The 17,392-nt window shown below is 40.7% G+C and overlaps 1 protein-coding gene across 1 annotated transcript in view; it reads right to left on the bottom strand.

Moving 5' to 3' along the window:
* Positions 1 to 17,392, bottom strand: part of ASTL (astacin like metalloendopeptidase) — a 34,957-nt gene that overhangs the window by 9,345 nt on the left and 8,220 nt on the right. Inside the window, exons 4-8 of the mRNA XM_072634771.1 lie at positions 9,481 to 9,571; positions 7,382 to 7,499; positions 4,354 to 4,535; positions 1,891 to 1,972; positions 1,534 to 1,679 (exon numbers count right to left, since the gene is read on the bottom strand). Coding sequence (XP_072490872.1) covers positions 1,534 to 1,679; positions 1,891 to 1,972; positions 4,354 to 4,535; positions 7,382 to 7,499; positions 9,481 to 9,571 — 619 coding nt within the window. The remainder of the gene's footprint in view (positions 1 to 1,533; positions 1,680 to 1,890; positions 1,973 to 4,353; positions 4,536 to 7,381; positions 7,500 to 9,480; positions 9,572 to 17,392) is intronic.

Raw genomic sequence — 17,392 nt, forward strand, 5'->3', positions numbered from 1 at the left:
CTTGCATGATTTTTACATGTGTATGGGAGGAAAGCATTTTCCTTTACCAAATCAAAGGATTTCTTATAATATCAAAGTGAACCACTGAAGATTTTTGAATAGAGGAAAGCTATTATCCAAGTCTCATGCCATGATAGGACGTTCACTGTACAGCAGTGGGTATTGATCTCTGGTTACCAATTCTCAGCTCTCAGACAGGGAGCTCCCCCTGCAAGTCTAGACTGGAACAAACAGAGTGAACAGTGAGGTCTATGCCAGACAGAAATCCATACTCAGACCAAGTATGGGGCCAAATCTGCCTAGCCATATGCCCCATCCTCCCATTATATCAGTGCTCCTCAGCACAAAAGCTGGCATCCAAACATGGATTGACCCAGCCCTAGACAAAGAAAGTAAGGGCACAAAGCTTTTATTTGTCCCCTTCCTCAAAATCCCAGCTTTTGACAGAATGAGGAGAACAAGGATAGTTTTGGGGTTCCCTCCAACTTTTTGCAATTAAGTTCTCTATTTGTTCCCAAATGGTTATGAACTGATAAGTGAAGGAAGTGGTATTAAGTAGGATTTTATTTGCTGGATTATGGCTTATGATACCAGAATGATAAGCCCTTGGCAAAGGATGAAGGGCCTCTCACCAAGATGGCAGAAAATGTATTTGGCAGGAGACTCACCAACCTTATCAAAAGCACATTAAACTGAAATTCAAGGGGGACAGAAGAAAAATGTCCAAATAAAACTGTAAAATTGGAACCTCTGAAGAACACATGACTGAAAGAACTATAGTGGGTGGGGTATCTCCTAAATCTCAGGGGAAAACAAGGAAGTAAATCAAGAAAGATAATGCATAGCCTCAGATATCTACAACTCAGTGATAGATGCATTTTTTAATCAAAATTTTACTTGAGCTTTTAACACAGTGATGGAAATATGACCTAATAGGTATGATCCTATGAATACTGCAGAAAGACAATCATGTTTTACACAAAGGCAATAGTTTTAATATTGGAGAAAAGTGACAATGAATATGTTAGGGTGTACAGTTTTACATATAACTATGAAAATCCATTGGACATCCAGACTCAGACGTTTACTAGCTGTGTGACTCTGGGCAAGTCACTTAACCCCAACTGCCTCTTAAGAAGAAAAAAAAAAGGAAAATCCATTGGACATGAGGGTAGATGTTGAAGGAAGGTAGAATTTGAAAGAACTTTTAAAATATTAACTCTCTTTAAGATAGAATAAGCTGTCTTCTCAGGAAGGAAGCACTTTATCACCGTAAGTATTCAAGCAGAATATTCAAACAGAACTACTTTCCAAGGTGCTGGAGAAGGGTCCCTATATTAGGAAGATGATTGGTCTAGATAGCTTCTACAGGACACCTCTTCTCATTCTGGCTCCATTATCCAAAGCATTTCTCCTGACTTTTCCTTTTTCCCCACAGAGTGATGAGTGACCCTATTGCTCCCCATCCCTTCCATGTAAGCTTAGGTGCCAGCCACCTAGTAGGCTTCTCTCCCTTTCATTCCTCTTTCTTACCTGAATCCTTCACGGTCTGGCTGCATTCATAAAGCCTATTGACCCGAACGATATCTGAAGTGCTTAGGTTCCACCGCTGACCAATGGGGATGTCTGGTCCAGCCAGTGGCACAATGGTAGTGTTACCATTCTTGCTAAAAGCATATCTGAGAGTCCCATGTGGGTAAATGAGAACAGAAAGACAAGACAGGTTTGTCAAGACCAGTGGCCAGGAAGGAAGAAAACAATCAGGTTAGTTCTATGGAGTTTCCTAATTCACAGCCCCATACTTCCTAGGGAAGAGGTCTGGATAGGGAAAAAAACTACCTGAGATTATCAAAACCAAGGACCAAGTTATTAAAACCAAGGAATCTTCACCTCCCATAATGCATCACTGATGTGTAGTCATAGGGCACCAGCATGTTACTGTTCTGGGATTTGATGAAGTTGATTTCAAAGCCTGAAAGCCAAAAAAGAGACAGATGTAGATCAGATCCTCCCCCTTCCCATGCCCTTAGCACTGCCTAATGGGCCTAGGTCTTAAGGAACACTTCTTTCTGGAGACAGTACCCCAGTATCAGTATGTTAGACAGTGGGGGAATGACCATGAGTGAGGAAATAGAAAAAAAAAAAAAAAAGGTAGATTATAAATTACCCTAGCTACTTCCCCACTGGGTTGAATCTCAATGTTCGACAATCTCATCCACTCATATTAGTGGTCTATTACTATTATAACTTAGTAGTACTAGTTATAACTAGTAGCGGTACTACTATACTACAATATAGTATTTGTAGTAACAGCAATAGTAGTAGTAATAGTAATACTAGCAGTGTTAGCGCTAGTAATAGTAGTAGTATTAGTAAGAGGAGTAGTAGGAGTAGTAGTTTACTATTCTAGTAGTTGCCTAGTTGAAATCCCTTCCTCCAGTCTCTCCACAGTATAAGCCAGGCTCCTACGTTATATACTGCACCAAGTTAATTCACTCTTTTCATAGCATCACGGATAGAAGGAGCATTTGGGATCACCTAGTCACTAGTTCTAGTCTAAACATGTCATTTTATAGATGACCAGGAGAAACTCAAAGAGAGAAAGTGACTGAATCTCAGAGCAACTGGGATTCATACCCAGTTCCTCTAACTCTGAATTCAGTATTCTAAGACATGGAACACTGACTTTCATCCTGTCACTCACTTGCTCACAAACCTTCAATAGTTCCCCACTGTCTATAAGATAAAATCCAGCCTCCTTGAGTCAGTGTGCTCTCTATCTCCTACGACTCCCCTATGAGAACTCTCTTTTTAGTCAATTTAGAGTGCTCACTGTCCCCCAGATGGGCCACATTTTCCATTCTCTGTAGTTCCCCACAAAGGAAATGTCTTCCTTTTCTTCTCCCTACACTCTTTGAATTCTTCTGGCCCCAGCTCAAATCCTGCTTCTCCTAGAAAACCTTCCCTGACTACCCCACCCTACAGTGATCGTTTCTTCCACTTTAAAATGCTACACCACTTATTAGTTATCATTTCTTTGTCACTCTTTGGTGTGTGTGTCTGTCTGCCTGTGCATGTCTGTCTGCCTGTGCGTGTCTGTCTGCCTGTGCGTGTGTGTGTGTGTGTGTGTGTCTGTCTGTCTGTCTGTGTGTGTCTGTGTAAGCCATGCTAACTAAACCGAGACCTTCAACGGGAGGGCAGGGATTGTGCCTTAAAGAGTTGTCCTTAAAGGCACAGACTGTTTGCAGGTTTGAATTTTTGTTTTTGTGTCCCCTGCAGTTGCCTATTGTTTCCAGGATAAATACAAAATCCCTAGTCTAGCACTGGAAGCTCTCTACTCTGTGGCCCCCACCTGCTTTTCCAGTCTTATTTCATATTATTTCCCTTCATACAACCTTAATTCTTCTCAAACTGCCCTCTAGCTGTTTGACCCTCACACGGGATTGTCCCTGTTCAGCCTTGCACAGTTTGTCCTCCATGTCTGGCATACTCCTCCTCCTCCCCTCCTGTGTCTTAGAACCCTCAGTCTCCTTCAAAGCTCACTGCTACCCATCTGAAGGGCTCTCCCGATCTTCTCTACCTTGTGAATGTTCTTTTGCTTTTGAAATTACTTTGTAATTACTTATCTCATTCTGTATTCTTATTTACAGTACAGGTAATCTTGGCTAAGTCTCTGAACCTGTTCCTTATCTGAATACTGTTGTGTTACCCTGAGTAAATCAAAAGCTTCTGGAGGGCAGGGATGATTTCACTTTTGTCTTTGCACCCTGATGCCCAGCACAGCACCTTACTTATAGTAGGCACTTAAGAAATTTTTGTTGAATTGTTAGTGTTTTATATCCCCCAGAATGCTTAGGATAGTGCCCTGCACATAAAAAACATTGAAATATTTGGTGTTGATAAGATACTTCCCCTGCTTTAAAAACTCAGTAGGAAGATGGACATGGATACACAAATACACACACAAATACACACACACACACACACACACACACACACACACACACACACACACACACCAATTAAATATGATCCTGGCATAGATGTTAGCCAGAGAGAAGAGGAAGGTTCATCTTGACCAAAGTAACCCACAGGGGGATAGTCAGGGGCAGCAATTAGACCTCCTTAGCTGTGTGCTAGAAATGGGGCAGACAGTCTCACTGTCTGAAGTACAAAAGACCAGTCAAACTCTCTGATTCCAGGTCCCCAAGTGGAGTTTCCAGGGTTCACACAAGTATTGCCTCCGTTTCTATTAACTGTTCTCCCCAAGCTGAAGTTTAAGCTTTCTATGCCCACCGGGCTAAGTGTGCATGTGCAACAGCCCTGGCCCTGGCCCCTGGCAGCAGGACTCACCTGGTCGGATCTCTTTCCAGGAGATGTGGATGTAACGGTCCCGATCAGCTCGGGAATGCTCGTGCCAGAATCCCAGCACATGCATGAGCTCATGGAGCACGATGCCTTTGCCCTTCCGGAGGCAGAAGGGGGCCAGAGAGGCCACCTGCATCCCACCACTATGTCCCACGCTGGAGAAGCACCTAAAGTACCATGGGAAAAAGCAGAGTGGGCCCTCCTCTCGTAGCCTGAGTACCAAAGAATCACTTCATCCCAGGTAGAGGAGAGGAAACTTGCCCACAGTGAGAGAGGCAAAATATGAAGACGAATGTCTTCATTAAAGTTGTCCAAAAGAGGGACCGGGGTTGAGCCGGGTATAGGGTAGGATCACTAAAGAAGGGACTTCATCAATCACTTAAGCCATTTTCTGTCACGGACCTCATGAGTCTGGTGAGGTCAATAGACCTCTTCTCAAAAGAATATTTTTATTATTTTTTTTGAGCCAGTCAGGGTTAAATGACCTGCCCAGGGTCACACAGCTAGTATCTAAGGTCAAATTTGAACTCAGGTCTTCCTGATTCCAGGGCAGTTGCTGTGTCCACTGTGCTACCTCGCTGCCCCAAGGATGTTTTTAAATGCATAAAATAAAATATGTAGGATGACAAAGAAAACCAATTACATGGAAATAGTGATGAAAATATTTTTAAAGAAAGTTTATGGTATAAAAGGAGGTAGTCTGGTACAAAAGAACAAGCACTGATTCTGAAGCCACAGGACCCAGGTTCATATCCTACTTCTGATGCCTACTGACCTTTGTGGACTTGAACAGATTAATTTAACTTCTTTAGGCCGCAGTTTCCTCATCTGTCAAATGAGGAGATTGGACTAACTGATCTCTAAACTCGCTTTGGCTATAATATGATCCATGGCCCTCACTCTAAAGAAGGGAAACCAGTTGTCAAGGTCACTATCTTGTATCTGGTACAACACACCACTCAGAGCCAGAGGGTCTGAATAAACAATCTTTTTGCTAAAATCGTGCTGATACCCTCGGGTAGAAACAATTTTCAAGGCAGTCTAAAAACAGACCAAAAGATAAAAACAAATAAAAGCCAATGCCAAGGTTAAAAAGATGTCAGCAAGGAAATCCCTGGAGGAATGAAGGTCTCAGAAACTCCCTGACCAGTCTGAAAGCAACTTTTCAACTACTCTTGTCCAAAGAGCCCACAGCTGGGTCCCTGATTAATCTACTTGGGGGCAAAATTAACCCCAACTGCCCCAGCTCTGTGCCACAGATCCCTCACTTACAATGCTAATTGGTATTACGGGAGTTTAAGGGGTTAACTCATACCTCATCACTTCCTGGCATGTAGCACTACTCCCCCCAGCCACCAATATCATAGGGAACTAGAGTCATAAAAGTCAGTTTCATAGCACAATAGTCCATGCTCCATCCTTGCAGTAATGCTGAGGGGTTACCGTCAAAAGGGCAAAAAAGGTTCATATGGACTTGATACATTTGCCAGCCACTAGGCTAGGCTTTAGGCTGCTCCAGGCTGGCCCACACTCTGTGCCAGAGGTTGCTCCTGAGGCCTTCCCATGGCTGGCTGGGGCCCACACTACTGTCCCAAGCTTCTAATGCCTGCAAATTGGGCTCCTGATGTCCTCTTCTCTACACTACAGGCGCCATCAAAGCTGCTGTTTGCAACACTCACAAGGTCATCATCTCAGAGCTCCTGTAAAGCACAACAATTTTCCCACTGGACATTGTCACCAATATCAGATCTGTTGTGCCACAGGCCAGGGCACCACTGCCTTGTCCATCATCCTGCTACTGTCTATGAAGTTCAAAGTCATTATCCTCTTCAAAGCCTGGGCTGCTGAAGGCCAGGGGACCACTACCCTCTTGTCCTCTACAGTTCTTTCAACTACAGGCCACTGCATAGGGTCCCACACTTATTGCCAATGACCAAGGTCAGGGTTGCTATTTGGCATCATGTGCTACAATGGACCACTCAGAGACTCTGCTTCCTCAGGTCTGCACAGCAGTCCTAGCTACTGCTGGTGGCAGTGTGTGTGTGTGTGTGTGTGTGTGTGTGTGTGTGTGTGTGTGTGTGTGTGTGTGTGTGTGTGTGTGTGTGTGTGTGTGTGTGAGAGAGAGAGAGAGAGAGAGAGAGAGAGAGAGAGAGAGAGAGAGAGAGAGAGAGAGAGAGAGAGAGAAACAGACAGACAGAGAGAGGGAGGGAGAGTGAGAGAGAGGGAAGGAGAATGAAAGAGAGGGGGGAGAGAGAGGAGGAAGAAAGAAAGAGAGAGAGAATGCAATTCATACTTTCCCAGTTTCTGGCCCCAACACCAAGTTTCAGAAAAGTTCAATAATTTCCCCAAGGTCACACAGGTAGGGAGTGAACCTTCTGCAACCTGGATTGACCATTTTCCAGAAATATTATATAGGTAATTTATCTTCCAAGCAGGAAGTTGGACCCGGTCCCTTCCAGCTGGTTCCTGTGGTTCCAAGGAACCTGAGGTTGGGGATTCCACATCCTATTACTATAATTCTCAAGGCCTCCTCCTGAAACTTTGCTGTTGTTTAGACATTTCAGTCATGTTCGATTCTTTGTGACCCCTATTGAGGTGGCGGCTTGTCATTTCCTTCTCCAATTCATTGATAGATGAGGAACCTGAGGCAAACAGGGTTAAGTGACTTGTCCAGGGTCACATAGCGAGTGTGTGGAATCACATTTGAACTCAGCTCTTCCTGATCCCAGACCTGGCACTTTATCCACTCTGCCACCTAGTTGCCCTTCTGAAACTAGCCCCTCCCCCAACAAGTACATGTCTGGACTCTCATGCTGTTAGGCAGATCTAGGAAACAACCCTTAGGGGACAGTAGGGAAGACGATAGGCTTAGCCATTAGATTATTGCTCACATATCCTACACCTGTGGAGCTCCATGGAAAGATATGGGGGAATGGGACCAGGAGGAAAAAAGAACAGATGCTATAAAGGGTCATCTGAATCCCACCCCTACCCACCAATCAGAGGCACTTACCCAGACATAGGAATAATGGAAACAAAGTCGTTCTGGTTTGTCCGAGGAACAAACCTAACACAAGTGAAGTGCTCAAAGTCAGCAAAAGCCTCCAGAATGACTTCCCGGCTGGGCTGATCTAGAGGGAAGACAACACAGATGTGAATTGCCTTTAGCATCCCCACCAAACAGATGGAGGACTCAGCATCTGTGTCTTACCTTCACCTCAAATGCCAAAGCCCTTGCCCCACCTTCCACATTTTCAGGGTAATTTGCAGGGAGGGGAAAAAACCTCCCAAAATGGAATCTCAGAGAAGGGTAGTGTGGAAAAGAGAGAAAGAACACTGTCCTAGGAATCAGGATACATGGAGTTAATTAGCTCTATGATCTTGAGCAAGCTGGAATCCTCTTTGCCTTAGTTTCATAAAGTCCCAGAGTTAAAGATGACCCGAGAGGATATGTAGTTCAATCCCTTGTTATTTAATTCCTTCTTCAAGGCCACAACAGATAGTCATCCAAATTCTGCTAGAACACTTCCAGATGGAGTGATGGAGGACTTAGTGCTTCCTGAGCAACCCATTCTAATTTTGGACGGCTCTTGTTACTAAGGTCTTCCTAATAACTGAGTTGAATTCTACCTTGCTATGACTTCTACTCATTGGTACCAGTCTTGCCCTTTGGAACGAACCAGAATCCTCTTTTCATTGAAATCCCTTCATATGCTGAAGATGGACATCATGGCCCCCTACTTCTTCTCTTCTCCATACCATCCATCTCTAACTCCTCCAACTCCTCCTTGCAATATGGCATCCAGACTTTTCACCATCCTAGCAAATGACCTCTGAACATTTTAGCTTTGTCCTTTTTCAGAAGTACCACCCAGAATGAACCCAGTTCTGGTGCCCAAATGGGATCAGACCACTAGAGTGAGATGATTACTTTCCTTTTTCTAACACTATCATTCTAGTAATACAGTCCCAGACTTTGGGGGCTTCACTGAAAACATCTAGTCCTTTGACCAATAAATATAAGAAACTTAGAAAAACATGGGAAAACATGAATTGATATAAAACAAGGAAAGTAGAACAAGGAGAATGGTATACACTATAATTATAAGTCCCACTGTTGGCTTATATTGAACCTGATATCAGCTAATACCCATGAGTCTTTCATATGAACTGCCATTAAGCCATACTAAATGTTTAACTCGACTATCAAAAAATGTAAACAAAATCTTTTAGTTTAATCTGCATTATTAACATTTTCCCCTCACTTTCTTAAGCTGAGACAATCAACAAAGCAATAAATCAACTCCTGATTTGGAACACTTACCAATTTCCAAGGTGTAAATGCTCATATTGAAATTCTCTAATGCCAGGTTCTATAGAGTCAGTTCAAGACAACTCTAGCACATTCTTGGACATACTGTACTTTTCATATTGATTTTTTTTCTAACTTAAATGCAGGACTTTACATTTTTCCCTGTTCATTTTCATCTTGTTGAATTCTAACCTATTAAGATATTTTTGGAAACTGATCCTGTCATTCAACATATTAGCTATAAAATGAGAGAACCAGATTAGATATTTTCTCAAGCCCCTTCCAGTTCTAATTTTCCAAGAAGACTCATCTTTATGAGTTCAAATCTGGCTTCAGACACTTAGTAGCTGTATGACTCTGGGCAAGTCACTTAACCCTCTTTATCTCAGTTTTCTCATCTGTAAGATGAACTGGAGAAGGAAATGGCAAACAGCTCCAGTGTCCTTGCCAAGAAAACCCCAAATGGGATCACAAAGAGTCCGACATGACTGAAACAACTGATCGACGACAACGATAATTTTTTTTTAAAACTTCTCGAGGCCCAGAGAGGCCTGTAGAAGGACTATCACTAGGAAAGTCCTTAGTAAGACTGTGTAGGAAGAGGTCCAGGTGAACAGAGAGTTGGAAAAAGAAGACAAAGAAACACCAGGCATAGAGCCATGAAATAAGAGAGACCCGAGAATGACCCAAACAGGATAAGTAAAATAGCCACAAATTTTTTTTATTATTTCCCGGCTTGCTGCCCACATCACTCTGCCAGGTTCCCAACATCTAGGAAGCAGCCCAGGGCCTCTACTTACCATATTTACTGGAGAAAAGATATGGGATCTCTACAATTCCGTCCTTCTTGGGCCATTTGAAACTGGCAGCAGAAAACATCTGGAAGGGATGCTGAGGATAGAATAAGAGAAGATAATGAGGGCCCACTGAGTCTCAAAATGTTCACCTCCCCTCCTCAGCTACCACCCGCACCCTCCTACATCAGAGAACACCCAAGTCATTCATCTGCTACCCTAGTCCACCCATAACAGCAAGCCAAATGCTCTTTACCCTTCACCCTGCAGAAAGTCTAGGAAAGTAGATAGTCACAGACAAGAACAAAGTCATGGAAGAAAATCCAGGTATCCAAGGAGAATACACTCTCACTGAGCTACTTTTGAGTTTCTATGATGAAGAGAAGGAAGAGTTGGCCATTATCACTTCTATTAGAGTCTTTCCTTCTTCTACGTAATTTTTTTTTCATTTGGTCATTTTTCAGTCATGCTCAATTCTTCATGACACCATTTGGGGTTTTCTTGGCAAAGATATTGGAATGGTCTACCATTTCCTTCCCCAGCTTATTTTACAAATGAAGAAACCGAGGCAAACAAGTTTAAGTGACTTGCCCAGGATCAAACAGCTGGTAAGTGTCTGAAGCCAGATTTGAACTCTGAAAGATGAGTCTTCCTGACTCCAGTCTGGGCACTCTCTCCACTTCACCACCAAGTTACCCATTTACCTCAGTTTTCTCTTTCATAAAATGGACTGGAGAAAGAAATGGCAAACCACTCTAGTATCTTTGTCAAGAAAACCCTAAATGGGGTCACAAAGAGTCAGACACCACAAAATAATTGAACAAATTGTCTCCAACATCACCATCCTCACTTTCTTCCTCTAAATTTCTACCCTGTCAATCAATATGCATTTATTAAGCACCTATTATGGGCCAGGCACTTGAGATTCAAAGATAAAAAGAAAACATCCCTTTTTTTGAGGAACTTGCATTCTAAGGAGACAAAACATATGTGTGTATACACATATATGTATGTATGTAGAGGGCAGTGAGATGATACAGTAGATAGAGTGCCAAAACTGAACTCATCGTCCTGAGTTCAAATCTGACCTCAGATACTTACCAGCTGTGTGACCCTGGCAAGTCACTTAATCCTGTTTGCCTCAGTGTCCTTATCTGTAAAATGAACTGGAGAAGGAAATGGCAAACGACTCTAGGATCTACCCAAATGGGGTCACATAGAGGACATGACTGAAATGACTGAACGAAAGCTTAGAGAGGGAGGGCATTAACAATTGGGGACTCATGGGAGAAGAAATAAAGGAAAATTATATTTAGAAGACAGTGCTTATACTAAGTCTTAAAGGAAGCAAGAGATTTTTTGAGGTAGAAATAAATAGGGAATGCATTGCAGGTATATAGGGGATGACTAATAGATACAGGAGAGATGAGGGAGATGGGAGATGTGGTGTCATATGAAGAACAGAAAGAAAGAAAAGAGTACAACATATAATGAGTCTGGAAATATAGGCTGAGGTCCAGTCATGAAAAACTTTATCAAACAGATAAGTTTGTATTTTCTCAAAGAAGCAATACAGAACCATGGGAGTTTAGAAAGTACAAGAGACCACCCAGTCTTGGGGAAAATCCCTTTGGTAGTTGCAAGAACAATGAAATGAAGAAAATAGAGGTTTGAGGGAGGGAATCTATTTAGGAGACTATTGCAATAGTCCAGGAGAGAAGTGGTATGAGCCCTTACATCACAAGGCAACTGTGAAGAAAAGCTCTTTGTTAAACAGTGAGACATGATCTAAATGGGATCATGACATTACCTAACTTCGCCTTCCTTTTGCACATTCATATTCCATTTTATGAAAGTTCAGTCTTAGAAAACAGATTAGGATATAGTCATTTACATTTTTAAAAGGTCTACTTTGATTATTAAGCACCCCAAGCAATGAATACAAGGAACTTGGAGAAACATAGGAAGACTTCTGTGAATTGATACAGACCAAAGAAAGCAGAACCAGAAATGGTATACTCTACCACTACAAGAATATAAACAACAAATGACCAGCTAGACCCCAATTCATTGTCATGGTCAAGCTTGGTCCCAGGGAACAGATGATGAAGCACACTTTTCAGGACTTGTTAGGGAGATGGAAGACCATAATGCAAAATGTTGCATTTGCTGCCTGACACAGTGACTTGGTTGGTTGGGCTTAATTGTTTTTTTATTATTAGGGGCAATTCAATAAGGGGAAAGGGAGGAGGAATATCAGGAAATGACTGACATATAAAACAAAGGTACCAATAAAATTGTCTTGAGCATTCAACACCTTAAATTATTAGGATTTCTGTGCAATTAAAAAAATATTCATTGTATCAATGAGATGGTTCCTTTTTGGGTCTGTGTTCATAGCCTGGATGTATTACTTTTCCTTCATCAATCACATTATAAACTCCTTTATGGAAGGGATTTATTTGTGGCTCCCACAGCACTTACTACAGGGTCGGATACATAGTAGATACTAACAAATATTATCCATCCCATGAACTTGTAGCCTAGTTTTGAACTGAGTGGTAAACAGCTACTCCTACAGCTTTTATCTTCCCCACCTCCCACCATAATCCCACATTTAAACCTCCTCTCACTGTTCCTGGACAAAGAGCAGAGCTAGCCTTACCAGGAGACCAAGGAGAGAATTATCAACATCAGAGGTTTGATTCGGGTATGGTATGGAACACCTAGTTCTTGAAAACCTGGGGAACTAGTCTTGTGCAAGGTACTGTAGGACAATTAGAAGATTCAGCCCCTGCCCTCAGGGAATTAATGAACTGGTTGGGAAAATAAGAAATAAAAGAACTAAATCAGTGGTTTCCAACTTTTTTGATTATGAAGACCCTTTTCAAAGTAAATATATACGTGTGCGTGTGTGTGTATATATATTACCAACTCCTACATAAAAACAATTTTATTTTTAATATCTGCTAATGGAGAAAAAATGCTTGACAGAAAGGCAGGGTAGCATAGTTGATACGCAGCTGGCCTAAGAGTCAAGAAGACAAGTTCAAATCCTATTACAGACACATTTGACCATATGATCCTGGGCCAGTCATTTCATCTCTCAATGTCCCAGACAATTGGGACATTGGTATACATAAGGATTGGTGGAACCATTGTAATAGCTCCCTGGCCCCTCTGTACCTGGATGTTCACTGCCCACATGTTGGCAAACTTTGGATTAGAGGATAAAAGCTAGTTCATGATAAACATAATACAAACTAAATCCAATCATATCTTACTTTATTCAATTGATAAGTTTCAGGGAAAATTATGTAACTCCTAATAAGCAGAACCTTTCCTTTGCCACGGCCTCCCTCACCTGCTGATTGAGGCTTAAAATTTGTTTAATATGTAGAGGGAGATAATAAGTTTTCCCACTCACCCACCTCCACTGACCAAAATATAATAGCAAAGCTAGAAGGTTTAGCAGCTGACATACATAATTACATACATAATAAAGGTTAGAATTCAGGTGAAGTGGGTAGTTAACATTGATTTTTTTCACCTTTGTTTACCTCTTGTGCTGACCACTCAAATTCATTTGCATGTTAAGTCAAGAGGCTCTTAAGAATTTCTAAGTCAGAGAGTTGTTGATGACAAAGGACTGCTACAAATATAAGGTGAAGACGAAACTGCTAAATATCATTTCAGGGGACATTCTGTGTGTATCTTTTGTTAGCTGGGGATGCTTGGACCGCGACTAAAAGAGCTATCAGCCTGCCCTTGTTAGGGAGAGGTTTCTCAGTTCTAGTCTGCTAGTGTATGGTAACTATTTGGCAGGTACAGAATCCTGAAGAGATGAAACCTTGAAGCTGGTAGAAGGGAAAATTACCTAGAAAGGACTATGAGAATAGCAAAGTGACACATGTAGCAGAAGCAGAAAAGCCCAGGAGAGATCAAGAAGCAGACTTTCCCTGAAGAAAGTTGGGCCCATATACGTATTCCTGAACTGATGTCAAAAGGTTCACAGATTCAGCACCAAACTGGGAAAGGGAGATCAGCAGGAAGCAAGTTCAGAGAGAGAAACTTGATGATATCACCAGAAGATAGCATGATCCTTTGCTGTCAGAGACATTAGCTGGTCTCATGTTCCCTATGAGCATGTCTAATGTATTCCCATTCTTCCACTAATAATACATATGTTTGTGGGAAAGTGGGTCCTAGACATACAAGGGAAATGTTCTATCACTACTTTTCTTACAAAGCTATTTTATTAAATGTCTTTGCTTTGAATTTATTTGTGTCTCTGACTTACTAGTAAAAGTAAACACATTGGAAGGGGCTCATTACCTTTTGAATGAATGGGGAATCTACAAAATAATTGGGACCTAACAGAGCCTTTACATGTAAGGGAGTGATCCAGGTACTATATGTGTTTGTATATGCATGCACGTACTATGTATGTGTGTATACCCATATGCCCATGTATATGTGTGTGTGTGTAAAACATTCTACACTTAGAAATGGTTTAAAATGCAAAGGATCTTGAACGGTGAGCTCTTGATTTAAATTTCTAAGTATTTTAAACAAAAAATATGAGATCCTTTGGAGAAGGAGGGATGTGGGGGGAAGAGATAGAGAAAGTGATACAGAAAGGAGAAATGAAGGTCGCCAAAGAAAAACCTCCTCAAACTTCTCAATTTTGCTTAGAATTGACTATGCCAAGGACCTTCAATTAGGAGTCATTGGTAGGCAAGGGACCCTACTATATCTTCATTTCTTTTCTTAGAATCAAGCTCAGTATCTTGTACATAATAGGCATTATTTGCATTAAATGGGGCTTTCCACAAAGCCCACCAGACTTCCCCCTGAGATGGTCAACTTTCTCCATTACCACACTAATCCTTACATTCCAGAAGAAACTTATTATTGAAGAACAGATTCCCATCCCCTAAGTCACTACTTAGAGCTCTGAGTGAGCGTCCCCAGTCCAGCTACCAGAGGCAATGTGCGACAAGGATCCATTAAGGAGACACAAGCGAATGGATACATTGTCCTTAGTTGAGTGGGATCCAGAACTGGTCATCATAACTTCTCAGAATCACAGAATTAGAAGGTAGCCCAGAGGATAACTAATCCAACATTAACCTGAAAGAACTTTCTCCACCACAGCTAGCAAGACCTCTTGAAGACCTATGGTCCTCTAGTGAGGAAAAATGCACCACCTCCTGAGGTAGCCCATTCCACTGGCGGGGAACTATAATGGGTAAAACGTTTTCTTTCTTTCAGGCCTAAATCTGCTTCTCCCACAAGGAGTTTGCTAAACCAGAAGGGAGAGGAAATTTAAAGAGAAGCAACCACCTACTTTAAAATATGTGACAGAAAAAGAGAGGAGAGCTGTGAGTAACCCAACACACATCCTAGATTTTGGTATCCAGAGGGTCAGGGAAAGAATCTGTATATGGGCCTTAGATTCTTCAAGGAAAGTCAGCCCAAACTCCAAATGCAGAATACAGTATAGGCTGTCAGGCAGGATCACTGTGTCAATTAATTTTGCCTTGTCACCAAAAAAGTAATGGTGGTGGTAGAGGAGGGAGGTTACACAAGAGGTTCAGATAAAATAACTGATAAGAAAACAAAACTAAAACAAAAAAGCTTTGAGAGAGAGAGCGTAAAAGTGGGCAAGAATATAAACAAAAGCACACCCAAGAGGGATGAGAAGTCAGTCTCAAAAATGAAATTCTGAAGTGCCAAACAATTCCAATGAAAATGAAAAGTGAATCAATTTGGCTAGAAACAAACCTCATTCACCTAGATCTTTATCTTTTAAGGCATACATAGAAGATGGAAGCAAGGGCAGGTATTAGAGGATGAATATGAAAGAAAAAAATGGCCTTAGAGGATTCTTGTCAGGAATTCTATAGTTCAGAATGAGCTAACGCTGGCAAAGAATGCTAAAGATGTGGGAGAAGGAAAAAAGCCTCCTTTTCCTTAAAACAACATTGAAGTCAAGAGGAAAAACAAAAAAGAGACAGGATCCTTCCTCATAATAGATAGAAGAACAGAAAATGACAGAATACAGAACTACCAGACTAATTTTGCTTCTGGCTTCTCTGACAAGGAGAACAATCTTTGCATGGGATGGATAAAAGACAACAATTAGCAGGAAGTTAAAAACTCAAGTTAAATACCAATTAAACTGCCATGAGGATAATTTTATGGAGGTAGACAAAATAAAAACAAAAATTCATTTGGAGGAAGAAAAGATCTAGAATGTCAAGAAAAAAATTTAAGTGGAAGGAATAAAGGGGGAATAGTACTTCCAGATCTCAGATTATATTATAAAGCATTATATTATAAAAACTCTTTGGTTCTAGGCTTAAAAAAAGATAGAAAAGTAGGTTAATGGATCAGACAAAGAAAAATAAGAAACAATTGAGCTAAATACTTCAATGTTAAACAAACCCAAGAACATAATTTCCTCTTTTTTGGACAAGTACTGCTGGCAAAAATGAAAGGCAGTTTGGCAGATACTGAGTTTAGACCAACATCTTACACCATATACCATAATAATCTCAAAATGAATGTATGATTTAAAAATTAAAACTCATGTCATTGGTTTAAAAAATAGATGAATGGAACAGACTTGATAAGGGAGACTCAAAAACAATACAACTTAGGAACCCACTGTTTGATTATGTGGAAAACAAATTACCTAGGCAAAAACCCCTTATCTGATAAAAACTGCTGGGAAAACTATAAATCAGTCTGACAAAAATTAAGCTTATACCACATTCTACAATAAATTCTAAATGGATATGTGACTTAATAATAAAGATCATATTTTTAAAAATTAGAAGAGAAATAGATTTATATGCCTCTCATAGCTATGGGTAGGAGAGATATTTTTAACCAAACAAAAGATAAAGGCAATTATAAAAGAAAAAATGGATACCTGATTACTTGAAATTAAAAAAGTTTCCGTATAGACAAAATTAATACACCCAGATTCAGAAGGGAAGTGATTTGATTAAATAGGGAAAAAATAATCTTTGAATCAAATTTCTCTAATGAGGGTTTAGTATCTAAGACATATAAAGAATGAATTTATATAAAACAAATATCCATTACCCATTGCAGCAGTTAAGTGGCAGAGTGAATAGAGTGCCAGCTCTGGAATCAAGAAGACTTATCTTCCTGAGTTCAAATCTAGCCTCAGCTATTTATTAGATGTGTGACCCTGGGCAAGTCAATTAACTCTGTTTGCCTCAGTCTTTTCATGTGTGAAATGAGCTAGAGAAGGAAATGGCAAACCACTCTAGGATCTTTGCCAAAGAAAATCCCTTATGGAGTCACAGAGTCAGATATGACTGAAAAAACAACTAAATAACAAGCTATTACCAATACGTAAGTGGTCAAAGGATATGAACAAACAGTTCTCAAAAGAATTGAGAAGTATTCAGAGTCACATTAATGAATGCTCCAAAACACTAATAAGAAAAACGTACAGCAAAACAATCCTGAAGTTTCATTTCACACTCTGCAAATTGGCAAAAATGACCAAAAAATGACAAAAAAATGGCAACAGTCAATGTTGGAGGAGTCGTAGAAAAATAAGCACATTGATATATTGATGGTGGAGCTGTAGAATTTTGGAAAAGCAAATAGGAATTTGCAGATAAAGTGACTAAGATGCCCATACCTTTTGAACTAGAGACACCATTACTGGGCTTATATCCCAAGGAAGCCATTAATAAGAAGAAAATTTCTATAAACACCAAAATATTTATAGCAGCACTTTTTGTGATCACCAAGAATTGGAAGCAAAATAACCCCCTCAATTGGGGAATAGCTAAACAAATTGTTTCACATGAATGTAGTAGAATGTTACTATTTTGTAAGAAATGATGCATGTGACGAATACAGAAAAGCA

This window comes from Notamacropus eugenii, chromosome 1 (genome assembly GCF_028372415.1).
Source record: "Notamacropus eugenii isolate mMacEug1 chromosome 1, mMacEug1.pri_v2, whole genome shotgun sequence".
Classification (NCBI taxonomy): domain Eukaryota; kingdom Metazoa; phylum Chordata; class Mammalia; order Diprotodontia; family Macropodidae; genus Notamacropus; species Notamacropus eugenii.